This window comes from Aulonocara stuartgranti, assembly GCF_965226115.1.
Source record: "Aulonocara stuartgranti genome assembly, chromosome: 15".
NCBI classification, from domain to species: Eukaryota; Metazoa; Chordata; class Actinopteri; order Cichliformes; family Cichlidae; genus Aulonocara; species Aulonocara stuartgranti.
The window spans coordinates 29219111-29239105 of NC_138951.1; the positions used below are offsets into that span (position 1 = coordinate 29219111).

At 39.2% G+C, this 19995-nt stretch overlaps 1 protein-coding gene and 1 long non-coding RNA gene across 4 annotated transcripts in view; both read left to right on the forward strand.

The window, feature by feature from the left end:
* The window catches only part of cd2ap (CD2-associated protein), a 107337-nt gene that overhangs the window by 51208 nt on the left and 36134 nt on the right, over nt 1–19995 (forward strand). For 2 of the 3 annotated variants that reach the window (XM_082505325.1, XM_082505324.1), the window contains exons 8-13: nt 3424–3518; nt 4564–4662; nt 6323–6376; nt 12068–12104; nt 13120–13182; nt 19836–19983. In XM_082505325.1, coding sequence (XP_082361451.1) covers nt 3424–3518; nt 4564–4662; nt 6323–6376; nt 12068–12104; nt 13120–13182; nt 19836–19983 — 496 coding nt within the window. The remainder of the gene's footprint in view (nt 1–3423; nt 3519–4563; nt 4663–6322; nt 6377–12067; nt 12105–13119; nt 13183–19835; nt 19984–19995) is intronic. The other variant, XM_082505326.1, reaches the window with a different exon arrangement.
* On the forward strand, nt 15583–17761 carry LOC309689172. Its single transcript, XR_014271292.1, has 2 exons — nt 15583–16252; nt 16836–17761. It is a non-coding gene; the product is annotated as an uncharacterized lncRNA (long non-coding RNA).

A 19995-nucleotide genomic window follows, 5' to 3' on the forward strand; every position in this document is an offset into this window, starting at 1 on the left:
ATGTCTTCCATTTTCTGATGATTGCTCCCACAGTTGATTTTTTCACACCAAGCTGCTTGCCTATTGTAGATTCACTCTTCCCAGTCTGGTGCAGGTCTACAATACTTTTCCTGGTGTCCTTTGAAAGCTCTTTGGTCTTGGCCATGGCGGAGTTTGGAGTCTGACTGTTTGAGGCTGTGGACAGGTGTCTTTTATACAGATGATGAGTTCAAACAGGTGCCATTCATACAGGTAACGAGTGGGGGACAGAAAAGCTTCTTACAGAAGACGTTACAGGTCTGTGAGAGCCAGAGATTTTCCTTGTTTGAGGTGACCAAATACTTATTTTCCACCCTAATTTACGAATAAATTCTTTACAAATCCTACCATATGAATTCATGGATTTTTTTTTCACATTCTGTCTCTCACAGTTGAAGTGTACCTCTGGTGCAAATTACTGACCTCTGTCATCATTTTAAGTGGGGGAACTTGCACAATCGGTGGCTGACTAAATACTTTTTTGCCCCACTGTACATGCTTCCCCTAGGCAGCATCATTAGAAGACATAAAGCATAAATTTTCACTGCTATGCAGATGACACCCAGCTCTATCTGTCCATGAAGCCAGATAAAACACAACAATTAGTTAAACTGCAGGAATGTCTTAAAGACATAAAGACCTGGATGGCCGCTAACTTTCTGCTTCTTAATTCAGATAAAACTGAGGTTATTGTACTCGGCCTTGAAAATCTTAGAAATATGGTATCTAACCAGATTCTTACTCTGGATGGCATTACCTTGGCCTCCAGTAATACTGTGAGGAACCTTGGAGTCATTTTTGACCAGGATATGTCCTTCAACGCACATATTAAACAAATATGTAAGACTGCGTTCTTCCATTTGCGCAACATCTCTAAAGTTAGAAATATCCTGTCTCAGAGTGACGCTGAAAAACTAGTTCATGCATTTATTACTTCCAGGCTGGACTACTGTAATTCATTATTATCAGGATGTCCAAAAAACTCGCTGAAAAGTCTTCAGCTAATCCAAAATGCTGCAGCAAGAGTCCTGACAGGGACTAGAAAGAGAGCATATTTCTCCTGTTTTGGCTTCCCTTCACTGGCTTCCTGTTAAATCCAGAATTGAATTCAAAATCCTGCTCCTCACATACAAGATCTTAAATAATCAGGCCCCGTCATATCGTAATGACCTTGTAGTACCATATCACCCTATTAGAGCACTTCGCTCTCGCACTGCAGGCCTACTTGTTGTTCCTAGAGTATTTAAAAGTAGAATGGGAGGGAGAGCCTTCAGTTTTCAGGCCCCTCTTCTGTAGAACCAGCTTCCAGTTTGGATTCGGGAGACAGACACTATCTCTACTTTTAAGATTAGGCTTAAAACTTTCCTTTTTGCTAAAGCATATAGTTAGGGCTGGACCAGGTGACCCTGAATCCTCCCTTAGTTATGCTGCAATAGACGTAGGCTGCCGGGGATTCCCATGATGCATTGAGTTTTTCCTTTCCAGTCACCTTTTTCACTCACTATGTGTTAATAGACCTCTTTGCATTGAATCATATCTGTTATTAACCTCTGTCTCTCTTCCACAGCATGTCTTTTATCCTGTCTTCCTTCTCTCACCCCAACCGGTCGCAGCAGATGGCCGCCCCTCCCTGAGCCTGGTTCTGCCGGAGGTTTCTTCCTGTTAAAAGGGAGTTTTTCCTTCCCACTGTCGCCAAAGTGCTTGCTCATAGGGGGTCATATGATTGTTGGGTTTTTCTCTGTATCTATGAAGCACCTTGACGCAACTTTTGTTGTGATTTGGCGCTATATAAATAAAATTGAATTGAATTGAATAGTACTCGGCCTTGTCATACACTGCTTTGAAAGTAACAGTAACAGTATTGCTAGTAGCTGCTTGGCCCATTCAGCGTTCTAGTCACTTAGCAATCCTACCAGGTATTCCCCCTGTCATTCAAGTACAAGTTACTGAGTTTCATTGAGGTTCTGTGCTCTCTGCTGTTTTTGTTTTTTCTCTTATTTTGAATGATCTTTAATAGGCTTAAAAGGTGAGCAGGACAGTGACCCTAAATATCTAAGTAAGAGCACTGAATGACATCACCGACAACCTTCGCCGATCGAGGCGATTCAGTTGGAGCCCAAACCCTGTAGAGATCCTCTGGATTGATCTCAGTAGCTGTTTACACTTGATATCCTGGGAATGTGACTGAGCTGAAACAGTTCTTCCAAGAATGGGCTAAACTTCCTTTTCGAGGTTTCTGCTTGCCTGATCTGTAGATCAGGCAAGCAGAAAGCAAATTCCCAGGCAAGCTGCTGGGAATTTGTTTGTGCTACAGAAAATGGTTGACAGCTCATTAAAGCCGAGCATCCTTTTACCGTCGGCACTGGGAATGTTTAACGAGTGTGTCCAATAAATGCAGGAATGATTAGAATCCCATTGTTGAAGAAATAAAGGTAAAAAGAGACTTGCACAAAACCTGAGAAAAGTCCTGCCAAAGGTGATGAATCTCAAATTCAGCTGTTTGTCTTGGCCAGGTCATTCATATACAGCAGACAGGTGCTGGCTTGAGGTCATGGATAAAAGAAGCAGAAATGAGCTTTTTCTGAATTGTGGCTAGGCTCTGCTTTCCTGATGGGCGGCGATCTTGGTCTTTCAGGAGGGGCTTGGAGTGGAGCTGCTACTCCTCCACGTCAAAAAAGAGTGGGATGGGATGGAATGGGATGGGATGGGATGGACGCCTCCAGGCCGAGGTGTTATCCTGCAGGGAGGAGGTCCTAGGACAAACTACAGAGGTTGTAACTGTCAGCTGGCCTGTTAATGTCTGAAAGTTGGAGGAAGCAGGTGGAGAAAGGGAGGTCACTGCTCATCCTTCTGCCCCTGCAGACCTGCCCCAGATATTGTCATAGATTGATTGATGAATGATTAAAAGTCGATTGCCTTTTGGGTGAAGGGTTAGCATATTTGTTGGTCTGAATAAGTGTAAATGAGATTATTGAAAGTTTTTATGTGCTCCTTTTTTACCTTTACGTATTCAACATGTATTCAACATGATGTTTGCTTAGCACCTCACTTTGAATAATATATGAACAAAAATTGACAGTTATTGTTTGCTACTAGCCAATGCATGTTGCTTTTGTTTATAGGTTTATATTTTTTTGTTTTATATGTAACTCACTAGGAGTTAGAAATTGAGTGAGAAATTGATGTAGAACACTGGGCAGGCTCCCCATGCTTCTCACATCACACTATCTGGCTGAGAAACATGAAAACATCCCCGAGGTTGCTCTTTAAATATAGATACTGTTTAATATTTTTCGTCTTTTAGTAAAGAGACAAATGTGGTGACAAGTTGAATAAAGTAGTGTATTGGTGATTTTTCTTTGTGTCTTCAATCTATAATAGAAGCCAATGTTTTGGTTTCCACAGCTAAAGAGTACTGTAAGGTGGCGTACGCTTACAAAGCCACAAACGAGGACGAGCTCACCCTGAATGAAGGCGATATTGTACACGTGCTGAGCAAGGTAAGCCTCCAGGTGACTCATGCTGTAAACTTGTGTAATGAAATACCTTTTCGTCAGTGTCACAACCCAACATGTGAAGCAGAAGAACAGGTGAAGAACAAGGGAACTTTAGCAAAAAGGAAATGTGCAATCCTGTTATATGTCTGTGTGCACCAACTCTTCTCACATGATCAGGAGTTGAGCAGCTAAATGTGTATCATCTGATATCATAATGTTGCCTAGCAGCAATTTAGCAACAGGCTAAAATAGCTTGTGCTTAGCACTTAGGCACATATAACACTATATAAAAGCATTATATCACTGTAATTTAGCAATAATAACATTTCATTTCTGCTTGTTGTATGATGATACTGTTATGTTGCCTGGCAAAAAACAAACTGTTCTTTGCTTTTGTTTTCAGCACCTCATACAAGTTATTGCTTCACAGCAACATTATAAAATCATCATGCTGCCTGAAATCACCCATTTTTACCATTTATGCATCTACAACATGAACATTGCTGCTTTCATTTTGCAGCCAACCGCACAAACAATACTGTAGCATGGACTTGTACCAAACCAGTTACACTCTTATAACCTAGCTCTCAGAACTGGATGTAATTATTTATGTGTGGGGAGTTCATAGCAGCCCTATAGCTGCATTGCAAGAGAGAAAAGTGGAAGCAACACGTGGTTTCTTGTAATTCTTGGGAAGCTGCCTCCATCTAGTGGTGAAACGAGAAAAGTGCATTCAAATGAAAACAAGTTTTGACATATTAGTAGAGGGAGTTAAGTTTTGTTTTGTTTTTTAAGCTGGTCTTTTTGTTTTTCCCTGTCCTGTTTTACATATTTTCTTTGACTCCTTTATTGCCAAGACCCCTGATAGCGTAGGGTCAGGGTTCAGGCTATGTAGTTTTCAAAGTAATAAAAAACTTTCTTTCTTTTTTTTTTTTTTCAAAAAGGAGATTACATTAGTTTTAAATAAAGAAAAAACAACAGCCTTATTGGACATACGTGTGATGTCATGCTAGCCTCCGCTCATTGTTTTCTGTTGCCTCTGTCACAGGACACAGGAGAGCCGGGCTGGTGGCGAGGCGAAGTCGGAGGCAAAGAAGGCGTCTTCCCTGACAACTTCGTTGTCATGATTTCTGAAGCAGAGAAAGAGGTGGGATTGGAAAAAGAACAGAATGAACTCATTATGGTCTACAGTCAACGTTCCCAGTCATTCGTTACTAGATCATCTGTTATAGGTTCTTTAAGTTAACCGAGGGATTCGTGAGACTCAGGAGGGTGTGGCGGGTGGTGTTCATGGTGTAAAATATGAGAGTAAATAGATACAAGGATATGTTCTTTATATTTGCAGTGATGCAAAATTTAGAAACATCCAGAGTGATCCTTAGAGGCTTACTTCCTTCACTTCATGCTGGAGCAGTTAACACTTAGCTATCCCTTAGTAATGCTGCTATTGGCTTAGACTGCTGGGGGACTTCCCATGATGCACTCAGTCCTTTTGCTGAGCTTCCCCATGTATTTATATACTACTATAAAATCATCTTTCCATTCCCCTCATCCATTAACCAGTCACAGTGGATATACTGTGCGTATAAATTAAAACCAAACGTCAATAAATTAATTCAGTTTTTTAACCTGAACTCAATTTGATTTGGACCAATGAAAAAGAAATTATGCAGTACTATGTTTTAGTCCTGATTTGTTTTCTGTTCACACGGACCAATCAGGAGGAGTAAATATGATGTCATTCAAACTCTCATCTCTTCATCAGCTTATCAGGACACTTAGGAAAATCACATTCTGGTGACTGACAGCACGTTAATGCTGCGCATGAGAATGAGCCCCACAGGGATGTAGCACTGTGGTGGTCTCCGTATCATTTGAGGTAATCTCCATGTGCAACTCTAAAACTGTTTTTAGTTCTTGTGTCCTGAAGTCTTGTTCAGTTCCTTTGCAAAGTCACTATGATGGTTAGATGTATAGATTAAGTCATCTAAACTCCTCTTAAGGAAAACATTGCAGTTTGGTTTCATCCTTTGGATGCTTTCAGTGGACTCCAGGAGACTTTCCAAAGTGAATTGTTTAATCCACACACATTCTTTTTTTTCTTTTTTTTCTTTTTCTTTTTTATAAATTTCCTGGCTTCTAGTTCCTGTTGCTGTGTTTTAATTCTTGCCCTCATCTGCTCAGTTCAGCTTGATGTAGCCTGGGGTAAAACAAAAACTTTGCACTATTTATGCTTCGATTCCTGTACAAACCTACCTTTCAGGCAATCACCACTCCACCTATGCGTAACATCACCACTCTGGCGTTCCACATTGTGTTTCCCACATCTGTCTCTGCATGTCAAAAAATCTCCTGAATGTGCAGTTCAGGATTTGCTCTTTCTACACAGTTTGATCCCCAGCTGTGTAGTAAACTCTGCAGCGTTCTTACATTTTATTTAGTTTTTAGTGTGAAAATCTTTTGGTCTTTCCTACCCATGAAATTAAACGCAGAGGTTTAGATAAGGACTCCCTGCTTCACACTGCTCACTCAATCCCAGTTTTGACATATGGCGTACTGTATCTTACATCTACCAATTAGTTTTATGGAGCTCGAAGTCGGATTAAATTTCCCATGTCCCAAATGCAGCAAGTAACTGTTGGTGTCGTCCAAATGCTTTTTACAGTACAAAGGAGCCTTTTGAGATCAGTGGAGCAGTTTTTAAACAGTCCGTCAGGTTGTGTAAAATAGTGTGAAAGTCTGACTGATTGATCTCATCAGAGAAAGCTGTTGGAGTGACTTTCTAGCAGATTTCTGTTCTTGTTCAGGCTCCCACATCAATAGGGTCCATCAAATCATCACCAAAGCCAGAGGCAGAAGAGGTAAGCATCCAGAGTACCCGAACTATTCACAAGCACTTCTTTTCATCCTTAGCTGCCTGTATGTAAAGGATGGGTGCAGCTATCATAGTTCCTGTGATGGAAAACTACTACTGGTCTCTTCTTGTTGAAAGGGTGGTCTTCCTCCCCACTGTTGACAGTCCTTGCTGATGAGAGATTTTTAGATCTGTGTTTCTGTCAAATACTGCAGGGATCAACATTCTGAGATACACTTTCTTGAGGAATTCACATCAAATTTTCTGTTGTTGTGAAAGGATGCTATTTAAGTTACACTACAGGGAGTGCAGAATTATTAGGCAAGTTGTATTTTTGAGGAATAATTTTATTACTGAACAATAACCATGTTCTCAATGAATCCAAAAAACTCATAAATATCAAAGCTGAATGTTTTTGGAAGTAGTTTTTAGTTTGTTTTTAGTTTTAGCTATTTTAGGGGGATATCTGTGTGTGCAGGTGACTATTACTGTGCATAATTATTAGGCAACTTAACAAAAAACAAATATATACCCATTTCAATTATTTATTTTTACCAGTGAAACCAATATAACATCTCCACATTCACAAATATACATTTCTGACATTCAAAAACAAAACAAAAACAAATCAGCGACCAATATAGCCACCTTTCTTTGCAAGGACACTCAAAAGCCTGCCATCCATGGATTCTGTCAGTGTTTTGATCTGTTCACCATCAACATTGCGTGCAGCAGCAACCACAGCCTCCCAGACACTGTTCAGAGAGGTGTACTGTTTTCCCTCCTTGTAAATCTCACATTTGATGATGGACCACAGGTTCTCAATGGGGTTCAGATCAGGTGAACAAGGAGGCCATGTCATTAGTTTTTCTTCTTTTATACCCTTTCTTGCCAGCCATGCTGTGGAGTACTTGGACGCGTGTGATGGAGCATTGTCCTGCATGAAAATCATGTTCATCTTGAAGGATGCAGACTTCTTCCTGTACCACTGCTTGAAGAAGGTGTCTTCTAGAAACTGGCAGTAGGACTGGGAGTTGAGCTTGACTCCATCCTCAACCCGAAAAGGCCCCACAAGCTCATCTTTGATGATACCAGCCCAAACCAGTACTCCACCTCACCTTGCTGGCGTCTGAGTCGGACTGGAGCTCTCTGCCCTTTACCAATCCAGCCACGGGCCCATCCATCTGGCCCATCAAGACTCACTCTCATTTCATCAGTCCATAAAACCTTAGAAAAATCAGTCTTGAGATATTTCTTGGCCCAGTCTTGACGTTTCAGCTTGTGTGTCTTGTTCAGTGGTGGTTGTCTTTCAGCCTTTCTTACCTTGGCCATGAGTATTGCACACCTTGTGCTTTTGGGCACTCCAGTGATGTTGCAGCTCTGAAATATGGCCAAACTGGTGGCAAGTGGCATCTTGCGGCCCTGTTGACTATTTTGAATGAAATGCTTGATTGTTCAATGATCACGCTTCAGAAGCTTTGCAATTTTGAGACTGCTGCATCCCTCTGCAAGATATCTCACTATTTTTGACTTTTCTGAGCCTGTCAAGTCCTTCTTTTGACCCATTTTGCCAAAGGAAAGGACGTTGCCTAATAATTATGCACACCTGATATAGGGTGTTGATGTCATTAGACCACACCCCTTCTCATTACAGAGATGCACATCACCTAATATGCTTAATTGGTAGTAGGCTTTCGAGCCTTTACAGCTTGGAGTAAGACAACATGCATGAAGAGGATGATGTGGACAAAATACTCATTTGCCTAATAATTCTGTACCCCCTGTATGCTTATCATCCATGGCCACATTCAGTGATTACTATAGGAGATCAATTGGTGCAAATTTGATTTGTTTTGAGTCATTTGATTTAATTTTTGCTTTCAGTTTTGGTGTTTTCTCGCTCACAGGTCTGCTGCTCACCTTTATTATTTAATTTTAATTCCTTGTTATTTACGGGTTTCAACTTTTGGCTTTTATTATTCTTTACTGTTTTATTCTTGTATTTTGGTGCTCATTGGTGTTTTGTTGATTTACATTATGCCCTTACATTTTGTGGCCCCACCTTCTGGCTCCTGCTTTGTGGAGCACATTTTAAATTCAAAGTCCCCGCACAACTATTCAAATCTTGAATCGCAGAAACAGAGGAAAGCAGAAGTGAAATAGCAGAACTGCACTGATATATTTAAAACTATTTCTGTTTTACATTTCAAACTGTTGCTGTGTGCTGCTTGTTGCTGCATGATCTGTACCACAAAGCCTGTTTGCTCGGTACAAGTGAAAATGCATATATGCACAGGAAAAAGTCATTGCTATGCGTTGTTGCATTAAAATGACATCTTTACCTTTTTTGTTCACATGAACAACGTTGATCTATAAAAAGATAGACTAGGTTTGTTTGCTTGTTCTTGCAGTCCGGATTTTTTCCCCCACTTAATAGATTATTTTATTGCACTTATGACTCTTCTACTTTCTTTAGAAGTGGGATGTGGTTTAGTTTAGTTAAGTCTGAAAGCTTAGGAGAGACATTAATACCTAAATATTTAATATTTCCGGATTGCAGTAGGGCAGAGGAAGAATTATGGAAGGAGCAGTTAATGGGGAGAACTGTAGATTTTGGCCAGTTAATTGAATAATCTGAAACTCTTGAAAACCAGTTTATTAAAGTAATTACCTCAGAGAGGTTGGTTTGTGTGTTTTGCAGAAAAAGCAACACATCATCCGCATAGAGACTGATTTTATGTTCTATGTTCTTACATTTTATGCCCTTAATTGTTGTAGCCTGTCTAAATGCTGCTGCTAGAGGTTCGATAAAAATTGCAAAAAGTGAAGGGGAGAGTGGGCATCCCTGTCTGGTGCCCCTCAGGAGACAGAAGCTGGAGGATGTCTGGTCATTTGTTCTGATACGAGCCGTTGGGGAATTGTATAATATTCTTATCCAGTTTATGAAAGAGTTTCCAAAACCAAATTTGTGTAAAGTTGCGAATAAAAATTTCCAATTAACTCTGTCAAATGCTTTTTCTGCATCTAGAGATAATATTATGGTTTCGATGTTTTTATCGTATGAGTAGTCTATTAAATTAAGTAATCTACGAGTGTTTGTTGAGGAGTGCCGACCTTTTATGAAACCAGTTTGGTCAGGATGAATTAAGAGGGGGGTCATTTTCTCTAATCTCTTTGAGAGAGCTTTGCAGATTATTTTAAGGTCTACATTTAAAAGAGAAATTGGACGATAGCTTGAGGGAAATAAAGGGTCTTTGCCTGGTTTTAGCAGGAGACTAATGTTGGCAGAATTCATATTTGGTGGTAGTCTGCCCTTTTCCTCGATTTCCTGCAACATGCTGTGGAATACTGGTGCCAAAATTGTCCAGAATTCTTTGTAGAATTCTGCAGGGAAGCCGTCTGGACCTGGAGCCTTATTATTGGGCATACTTATCAGGGCTTCCTGGAGTTCACTTGGCGTCAGTGGCGAATCCAGTTCCATTGCTTGACTGTCTAGTAATTTTGGAAGAGTTACGTTGTCAAGAAACAGATCAATTTCATTTTTAGATGGGTTTATTTGTGGTGAGTATAAAGTTTCATAGAAATCCCTAAAAATGTTGTTTATTCTTCCAGGATCATATATTGTGTTCCCCGATAAATCTTTAGCAGCACATATAGTTGTTTTTTCTTTATTTATTTTTAGCTGGTTAGCTAGAAATTGACCTGATTTGTTACTGTGTTCAAAATTCTGCAAGCGAAGTCTTTGTATAAGGAATTGTGTTTTTTTATTAATAGTTTCATTTAATTCTAGTTTTGTTTTTCTTAAATACACATAAAGGTGAGTTATAATCATGGATCATGCTGATGATTGAACCATATCTTTAGATATACAGTCATGTGAAACAAGAGTGACCAAGAATTACAGCTCAGACTCTACAGGCCTCTGTTACACCTGATTTATGCTTCAGCAGCAAACCTATGACACACACACCAAGAAATGTAATTACATATCGGGTCAACGCAGCCTGCAACAATTAAAAAGATTCCCTAAATCTAAATCAGGCCTTAATGTGTTAAATATTCATGAATGAGTGAGTGAAGTCATCTGACAATTAAAGCTTTGCTATGCACAGGAACAATAATCCCAAGCACAGCAGCAAATCTATAATGGAAAGGAAAGACTCCAGGTGTTGCAGTGGCCCAAAGTCCAGACCTCAATCTGACTGAAATGCTCAGGGTGAGGTTGTGGGTGTGTGTGTCTTCTTTCTTTTTTTTAACATGACTGTATTATAAATCAGACACACACATAAAAGCCTGTTACGTTCACTGAATCTATAAAAATCTTGGGAAAAGAGCCACTGTGTGACTTTTATCATTGACATGTAACATGCGTGCCCTCAAATCCCTCCATAATCCCTTCTCCGCTTCCATATTTGACTCTTACTTTAGATGTGAATTGCTGGGATGAAATCAGTTTTTATTTAATTTGTGGGAGGTAGAATCGTCTTTAACTGCACATGTTGAAATAACACAACAAGAGAAGTCCTGAACATATTTCAGCCACCCGCTCTCACACTTTAATGTCAACTGGAACAATACAATACATATATACACCTTTGTATATAAGATTTACTGTAATGCTGATGAGTAATTAAAAGTGTTTTCCAGAGATGTTGGTGTGTATTTGCAAAAAAAAAGAAAGCGGGGAAAAAAAGATATATACCCCATTCATTTTGAGAACTGCTTTTGTGTTTGTCATGTTAGGGTTATATAACATGACTGGACAGTAAATAACTCACTCAATGAATGCTGTAAGCCCATCACTGCTGACCATAATATTTTTATGGAAATAGATTTTATTAATGGGTATTAGGATACCAGTGCCTAAGCTATTAAATGTCACAAAGCGGCAGTCTAACTAATGCAGCACAAGTCAGCTGGCGAATCTTGTACTGAAATATTGCCCGTACAGGCATTATTGTCATAATTATGCCAAAGTTTATTGTTGGGAACAGTTAGATGAGAGACACAGTATTAATATAAAGAGAAACCTTTTTAAGTCTGTGTCTGTAAACACCAATAACCTTTAGCATTTTGAAAGTAGCAGCCAACACCTACATGTCTGAGCAAGTAAACCTGCTAAGTGCTAAATGCGTCCAGTGTGATACTCCAGTGCCCGGGTTGGTTTCGGGTGACACTCGCTGTACTTTGCCTCTCCTCCCACCCTATTTCACCCCGTTTCATAGCAGATGGAACCTCGTCATTTTTTTTTATTTTATTTTTTTTTAATTAGTGAAATACTTTGTGTACGTCTGTTAATAATGGTTGAAACCAGCATTGTAAGGCCTTTAAAATGTAGGTCTTATATATTGACTTGTGTTGGCGTTAATCATGTTAGACAGTCAGACTCGTGGTTAATCTTCATTGAATTAATATATTGAGTTGTAATCGAAGAGGGCTGTGCTGTAAAATGACAAAATATTTAAACTGCCTGTGTTGCTCTCCTAATATAAGAAGACAATCACAACATTTCACTGCAGGACTGAATCTAGTGCAACAAATTTAATCTTTGTTTAGACCAAACCGAATTTGTACCTTTCTCCTTAACTCCTGCTTTTTTTTTTTTTTTTGCTTTTTTTTTTTTTAATAAAGTTAATCACTTTGTTGTGTCATCCTCACACTAACATTTATTAACTCTCTACTTTTGTCTTCCTGTCAGAAACCGAAGAAACCGCCTCCACCATCTAAAAGCACGGGTAAGGAGCAGTTTAACCTCTTTGTCTTATTATCTGCTCTCAAGTCAGTGGGAAGTGTGAAAACGGGCTTCTTACTTTAAATGTCTTGCTATTGAGCAGCTCATTTCTTAAGTAGAATTAGTAGGTGTTTACATTTATTCTACACCGCCTCAAAAATATGAAGTGCATTAATATTACTGTTTGGAAAAAATATATAGATTATTGTTAGAATAATCTGTTAATTTTTTGGTTTCAATCCTTCTTTATAGCCAGCGTCTGTGCTGTTTCATTGCTGAAATATCATCAAGGACGCAAAAGAAACAGCTGTGTACTCAGGATATTTCCATCATCATGTCCCATTGAGTGCACCTGTGTACATGCTGGGATCCTGTAACTGTAGCAACTCATAAAAAAAAGAAGTATATATACACATGGTAGAAAGTAGATTAAAATCCAAAAAGGATTGGCTCCTCTGCCATGTACTCTTTGTTTACGTTTAACTGATTGAGGAAACATTCATCAAAGCCCAAAGTGTGTGATCTACTTCTACTTCAAGTAGAAGGCTGTGTGGTGACTGAGTTTGGGTATAGAGACAGCAGTCCCTGGTATCAGCAGCAACATCTACAGTTTGCAAAATGCACATTTGCATAATTTTTTTTACCACAGGGTTTGCATTCATATCCTGCTAGGACTGTGTGTGTGTGTGTGTGTGTGTGTGTGTGTGTGTGTGTGTGTGTGTGTGTGCATGAGTTCCTGTCAGTGTAGAGATTTTTTTTTTTTCTTAATGTGTAGATGTTAAACATAACCAAACCACACTGGTGTGCACCCACCAATACATACACAGTGTAATAGTCATCTGGCAATTCTGTGCTAATTTCATACCCGCCTGGAAGTGTCTGGTAGAGGATAGTGTATTTGTGTCAGTGCTTTGTTGTGTTTACTTGAGAAAGTGTCTTCCTATCTGTTGTGTGAGTCTCAAGTCAGTCGCGTCAGACAGACGAGGTGACTCTTGTGCGGACCATGTTTCGTTTTTCAGCTCTTAAGCCGGAGATCCCGAGTGCTGACAAGAAGCCTCATCTGGTCAGGCCAGAGGACAGAGGTACGGTTGCACTCCGTCTTTGCTCGCATCCTTCTTTATGTTCCCATTTCTCCACATTGCTCACAGCTTTGCTCCACATATCAAAATACTTTTTTTTTTTTTTTGGACATTTCCCTCCAAATTTGGCACTGAACACAGATCTCCATCCGATATTACTTTCCTGTTATGGCCTTTTCACTCGGTGCATAAATCCATCCTACTTCTGCCACATGGCATTTTACTCAGCATACTGTTGGATAAGCAGCCTTCCTCTCTGCTTGGTTTAAATTGAAGAAAACACAAGTTAACAGAGGATTTATGAAGTAAGAAGCTAATGTTACTAGGTATGCCTGAGACAGCACCTCACTGTCACCAGCTCCTTCTAGCTCACTTCACTTTGCTGAAAATGTTGGGTAGACTGGAACACAGTCAATAAAAGCTTTAACCACAGGTTTAACTTTAGTGTTCAAAAGTTTAGAAGACATTGATTCATATTCTGATGGCTTTTATGGAAAATTCTAAAAGACAAAAGTCTGAGTTTGTGTCTACCTGAAGCGCCTCTTGTGGTTCCTTCGTCTGTTTTGTTGTTGCTGTTTTTGTCTCGAGTCTTCACTTTCTTCAAAGCCTTTGTTCTCTGACTTAGTGGGGTCTTCTATATTGTGTCTCCCTTCTACGTTTCGCTTACTTTTTTGTTCATTTGAATGTTTTTCCTTCATCGATGGAAATTAGGTTTCAAAATACACTGGTTCTTTTTGTTTTTGTTTTCCCTTCCAAAAAGTACTGCTTCTAGAAAAGGCTAAAACACTTGCACTATTTGAAGATAAACAGAAAGCACTGATTTGCATTTAATATAAATAAAAACTGCCATACACAAAAAAAACCCAATATGGGTCCAGATTCATTAGGATGTGTATGTAGGTGGAAAACTGTCCCACAGGCTAAAAAAAAACAACAACAAAACAACACTTTCTCGGTTTAATGTCTCTTTTAAATAATATTCAGGTAAGGTTTATAAGATTTTCAAACTTAAATACGTTTATAGTAAAAAATTAGCCAGCTTCACAACTTGTGGGGGAGATGGATGCATTTAATGAGTTTACTTGTGTGGTGGCTGCTGTACACCTGAGGTCAGTTTATTTTTATGGTATAATCACAGCACATGTTGAAGCAAGCTCTAGTGCTGTCAACGCAGTTTCTCTTGCTGAGCCGAATGCAAGGGGTGTGTGTGTGTGCGTGTGTGTGTGTGTGTGTGTGTGTGTGTGCGTGCGTGTGTGTGTGTGTGCGTCCCTGCTAGAAGCTGCCCGTACTGCTGAGTTGGTGTCTGTCTTATGTAATCATTTTAGATGTAATTAATTCGGTGTTCAGGATTAAAGCTTTATGGATAGAAGATAATCTTCATTGTGATTGTGTAGAGATTCCAAAATCTGTAATAAAAACCCCAAAGCAAATGCAGTTGGATCTGGAAATGTCTGGATACACATATTAGCTCATTTGGCCTCAGGCATGTTGGTACATTCTCTAAATAAAGAGTGGAATAGTAGAGGACAATAGTGGTAGATGATCACTGGATCCTTTCCATAATAAAGGGAAAAATAGCCTCTAAGGTCCATAGTACATCATCAGTTCAACATGGTAAGGCTTCTTTGGCTTTGTAGCATGCCTCTCAGGAGGTAGACGTCAAAGACAAGTGATACCAAAAGTTAATAATTAATGAATTGTTATGCAATTCTGTTTATATAGACTTGAAGGGCTTTATCTGCAGTACAAGCGGTAAAATGATGCCGACTGAAGTTTCAGCTTCATGTGTGCTAGAAGTATTTATACGATTTTTATCAGTGTGTGACTGAATAACAGCAACAATGATATAAGGGGGTCAGCAGGATCAGCAGTACCTCCTGCTGTCATTTTTTTCAAACTTCTGCATATTCAAATTTCTTCCTCAAATCTTCACTTCACAAAGTATGTGTCTGCTCACTCTAGGTTACTTTCTATGTCTCAAATCCCCCCCTCCCCCCCCCCCCCCACACACACACACACACACACACACACACACACACACACACACACACACACACAAGTTGTAACACTAATCTCTTTTTCCCTCGACATTATTGTCTTTCATCCTAGTGCTTCTTCGTATTTGTTTCTTTTTGTTTTCTTCTCTCCATTTGTGTCCTAGGAGGTCCTTCATGGGAGGTAAAGGAAAAATCTAAGAATCACACAGGGTTATTTATGTTCATAGTAAAGGAACCAGCAGACAAACAGGAAAAGAATGAATCACAGTAGCTGTTGTGGAAGTAAAGCTAATTGGTCTTCCAGAAAACATTGCCGCTTGACAATACAGCTGATACTTTCAATTATGTTGCATTGTCACAGATGATTGCTCACGCAATAAATGCTTTTCCTGGTTAATAGGTAGGTAACATGACACACAATCACATCACTGTTTTCTAATCAGTATGACAACAGATCTGTGGAAAGCAATAACGACAGATCAGGACACATGTCGTGCTATGTGTATTACATTATTTGCCCATCTTTCTATCTGTTATCTATCTGTGTATGTAATCTAGTCTGGTCTATCTTGTGCTTCCCATGTTAGGGTGTTGGGTATGGGCAGAAATCTGTGCCATCAGAAACTGAATTTGAATAAGTTCAATTTGAATTTGAATTGCTCAGATTGAATCTGAATTGTAACTTGAATAAATGCTTTTGAAAACTGAATTTGAATTAGTCTAATTTGAAGTTGAATTTATGGTTTGAAAATGATCATCACTAAATTGAAATTGCATTTTATATTTTGAAAATGAATTCATTTGCTTTGAAACTGCATTTTATCCTTTAAAAATTCAGCTCTCGAATAATTTCAGTTTCACTTCTCACCATTCAGTTTCAGTTCTACAATTCAATTTCAGTTCCAAAATTCAGTTTTTTGGAACTTACATCCGGTTCCGGTTCAAGCGCAGATTAATAGAACTACGTTTTACTAGCGGACCAAAAGTGTTACTGACGGGAATCTACAGCGTCTTGAGCTGAATTAAGACTTCAGAAGTCATTCGTCATGTCGAATGACCAGCGGATAAACTCTCAGGTTGGTAATAAATGTATTACATGTATAAGAACAAGCGTCATGTTAACAAATGATAGCCGTACAGTAGCTGTTATGCTTATTGTAGCTGCTAGCTAAAAACGCTAATTTAGCGTAGTTTGCCCTGAATTCAGCTTTGACAAACAAATATGATCGACTGTTTCTAGTAGAATTCCAAAGTTGTCATCTTGGACCCTCTCAGAGTACCCCCTCTGTATGCTTGCAGAGACCCCTACAGTAGCGAAACATGCAAAACGGTGCCCAAACCTTTGTATTTTAGCTTTATTTATGTCTTACACAGCATCCCAACTCTTTAGCTAACTTAATAACTTTAGCTAAAGTGAATAGTTAGTCTAATTCATTAGTGCAGGATTACTGGATCACCTCTGTTTGAAATGATATAATGTGATATACAACTATCACTGTGTTTAACTACCATAATAATTCTTAGGGTACTGAGTGCATGCTTAATTGGGGTTTTTTTTTTTTTGTTTTTTTTTTGTTTTTTTTAAAGCATACTGCTCCATTACTATGTTTGACAGGCTGAAGTTGTCGGGTCACCTCCTAAATCGACCATCTTTTACAGGTGTTTTGTGCCAGAAATGGAGTGTCCACTGAAGACTGAAGGTACTGAATCTCTACGCCTTGCCATTGATCCCTCTTGTGCCTTCATCTAGACAAGAGACATTAACTTAACCACTCTCATATGCTCTGTACCTACATCACCTTCCCTGACAGTTGTATCTTGGTGTTCATCTGAACAATAGACTGGACTGGACTCATAACTCAGACGCCCTCTACAGGAAAGGGCAGAGCAGGCTGTACCTGCTGCGGAGACTCAGGTCGTTTGGAGTGGAGGGCCCACTCCTGAAGAAATTCTATGACTCTGTTGTGGCTTCTGCTATCTTTTATGGCGTGGTCTGCTGGGGCGGCAGCATCTCTGCTGGGGACAGGAAGAGACTGAACAGGGTGATCCGAAGGGCCAGCTCTGTTCTAGGATGCCCTCTGGACCCAGTGGAGGTGGTGAGTGACAGGAGAACGGCGGCTAAGCTGTCATCCCTGATGGACAACATCTCCCACCCCATGCAGCAGACTGTGACAGCACTGAGCAGCTCCTTCAGTGGGAGACTGCGGCACCCACGGTGTGGGACGGAGAGATTTCGCAGGTCTTTCCTCCCCACTGCTGTCAGACTCCATAATAAAGACTTTAACTGATCAAGCACACACATCCATACATATGCAATAATACTAAGTGCAATAATCCTTTCTGTCATCGTTGTATTTTTACTCAGTTGTATATAGTATTTGTATTCTATTTTTATCTTATTGTATATTTATTTTATTTTATTCTACTGTATATAGTGTTTTATTTTATTCTATTCTGTACAGTTGTGTACTGTATTTATTCTTATTGTATTCTAATTTTTGCCTCATAACTTTTGCACTGTCCACTTCCTGCTGTGACAAAACAAATTTCCCACGTGTGGGACTAATAAAGCTTATCTTATCTTATCTTATCTTATCTTATCTTATCTTATCTTATCTTATCTTATCGTGAAATTATAAGAATGTGTTATTTTGCAAAGTGCTCTCTAGGGTTCCTAAATAAAATATGGCATTGAGGTCATTTTTTTAAAATTAATCCCTTCTTCTGAAATATAAGAACCTCTCCTGGTTTTAATGGCACTTTGGATTTCCTTACTTTCTGTTCCACTTCCAAACCCAAATAGATGCTGGCAAGCTGACACAGTAACATGGAAGAGGGAAAGACGTTGGAAAGGACTACTACAAATAAACCTAATGCCTAACAATGAAAAGTGTAAAATAAGAACAATAATAATAATAATAATAATAAGGATAAAAGATGAAGTAACAAGTTGTTAGTTTTTTGTTTATTCCAAATGATCATCCAGATGTCTGTGACATGTGATGACAAACACCATAATGGAAGGCCTTAGTCATCACATGCATGGAAAAGTTGCATGACACTTTGACCATTGAGGACTGGAGTTTGAGACCCCTGTCATACGGAATATGACAGGTGTGGTTGAACTGCATGAAGACTCTGAAGTTTCTCTTCTCTTCTGGCAGGACAGGAATGTGGCCTTGTCCTGTGAGCCACCGTAAGAATGTACTTAGAGTAGAACTGGACTGTCACCGGCCTCAGGCTCTTCACCCTTTTCAAAGACAAAGCAGTCATTTAGATAAAATATTAGATATTGTTTACCTGTAAATGCACAAAGTAAATTTAGAAATGTTATTATTGTCAAGCGTGAACAAGCACTGATAGTGTAATCTACAGCTTTGGCCAAACGTTTAAAGAATGAGAAGTGTTGTTTGCTTATTTACAAAGTTTGCTGTTTCAGTGATAGTTGTATATCACATTATATCATTTCAAACAGAGGTGATCCAGCAATGCTGCACTAATGAATTAGACTAACTATTCACTTTAGCTAAAGTTATTAAGTTAGCTAAAGAGTTGGGATGCTGTGTAAGACATGGATAAAGCTAAAATACAAAGGTTTGGGAACCGTTTTGCATGTTTCCCTACTGTAAGGGTCTCTGCAAGCATACAGAGGGGGTACTCTGAGAGGGTCCAAGATGACAACTTTGGAAATCTACTAGAAACAGTCGATCATATTTGTTTGTCAAAGCTGAATTCAGGGCAAACTACGCTAAATTAGCGTTTTTAGCTAGCAGCTACAATAAGCATAACAGTTACTGTACGGCTATCATTTGTTAACATGACGCTTGTTCTTATACATGTAGTACATTTATTACCAACCTGAGAGTTTATCCGCTGGTCATTCGACATGACGAATGACTTCTGAAGTCTTAATTCAGCTCAAGACGCTGTAGATTCCCGTCAGTAACACTTTTGGTCCGCTAGTAAAACATAGTTCTATTAATCTGCGCTTGAACCGGAACCGGATGTAAGTTCCAAAAAACTGAATTTTGGAACTGAAATTGAATTGTAGAACTGAAACTGAATGGTGAGAAGTGAAACTGAAATTATTCGAGAGCTGAATTTTTAAATTTTAAAATGTAGTTTCAAAGCAAATGAATTCATTTTCAAAATATAAAATTCAATTTCAATTTAGTGATGATCATTTTCAAACCATAAATTCAATTTCAAATTAGACTAATTCAAATTCAGTTTTCAAAAGCATTTATTCAAGTTACAATTCAGATTCAATCTGAGCAATTCAAATTCAAATTGAACTTATTCAGATTCACTTTCTGATGGCACATGCCCAACTATGGGCAGAAATGCCCATAGTTGGGCAGTTTAAAGTTTCTGTCATCAGCATGTTAAAGTTCAGCTGAGGGCAAACAGAATCAGCTGATGAACTGCTGTACACCATTTTGTCCTGCTTCCCAGAAGAACGAGGCTTGAATTTCAATCAGTTATTCTCAGTTACAGTGTGTAATTGTAGAATAGGCAGCATAACATGATGGTAAAATAGTTCATTCAGCCAGTAAATGATCTTTTTTCCCCTCTTGTTTTTTTTCTCTGTCCATTTCCTTTCTTTTTGGTTCATATTTCCTGTTTCTAACATCTACCTGACCCCTTCTTTCTCACCAGTTGACAAACCCATACCAGATCTTAAACCTAAACCAGCTGCGCCCTTAGTCCCGCCCAAGAAGCCGGTCCCTCCTCCAGGGAAAGGCCGACCAGGAATGATCCCACCAAAGAGACCTGAGAAGCCTCTTGCTTCCTCACCCAGCTTCAAGTAAGTATCTGT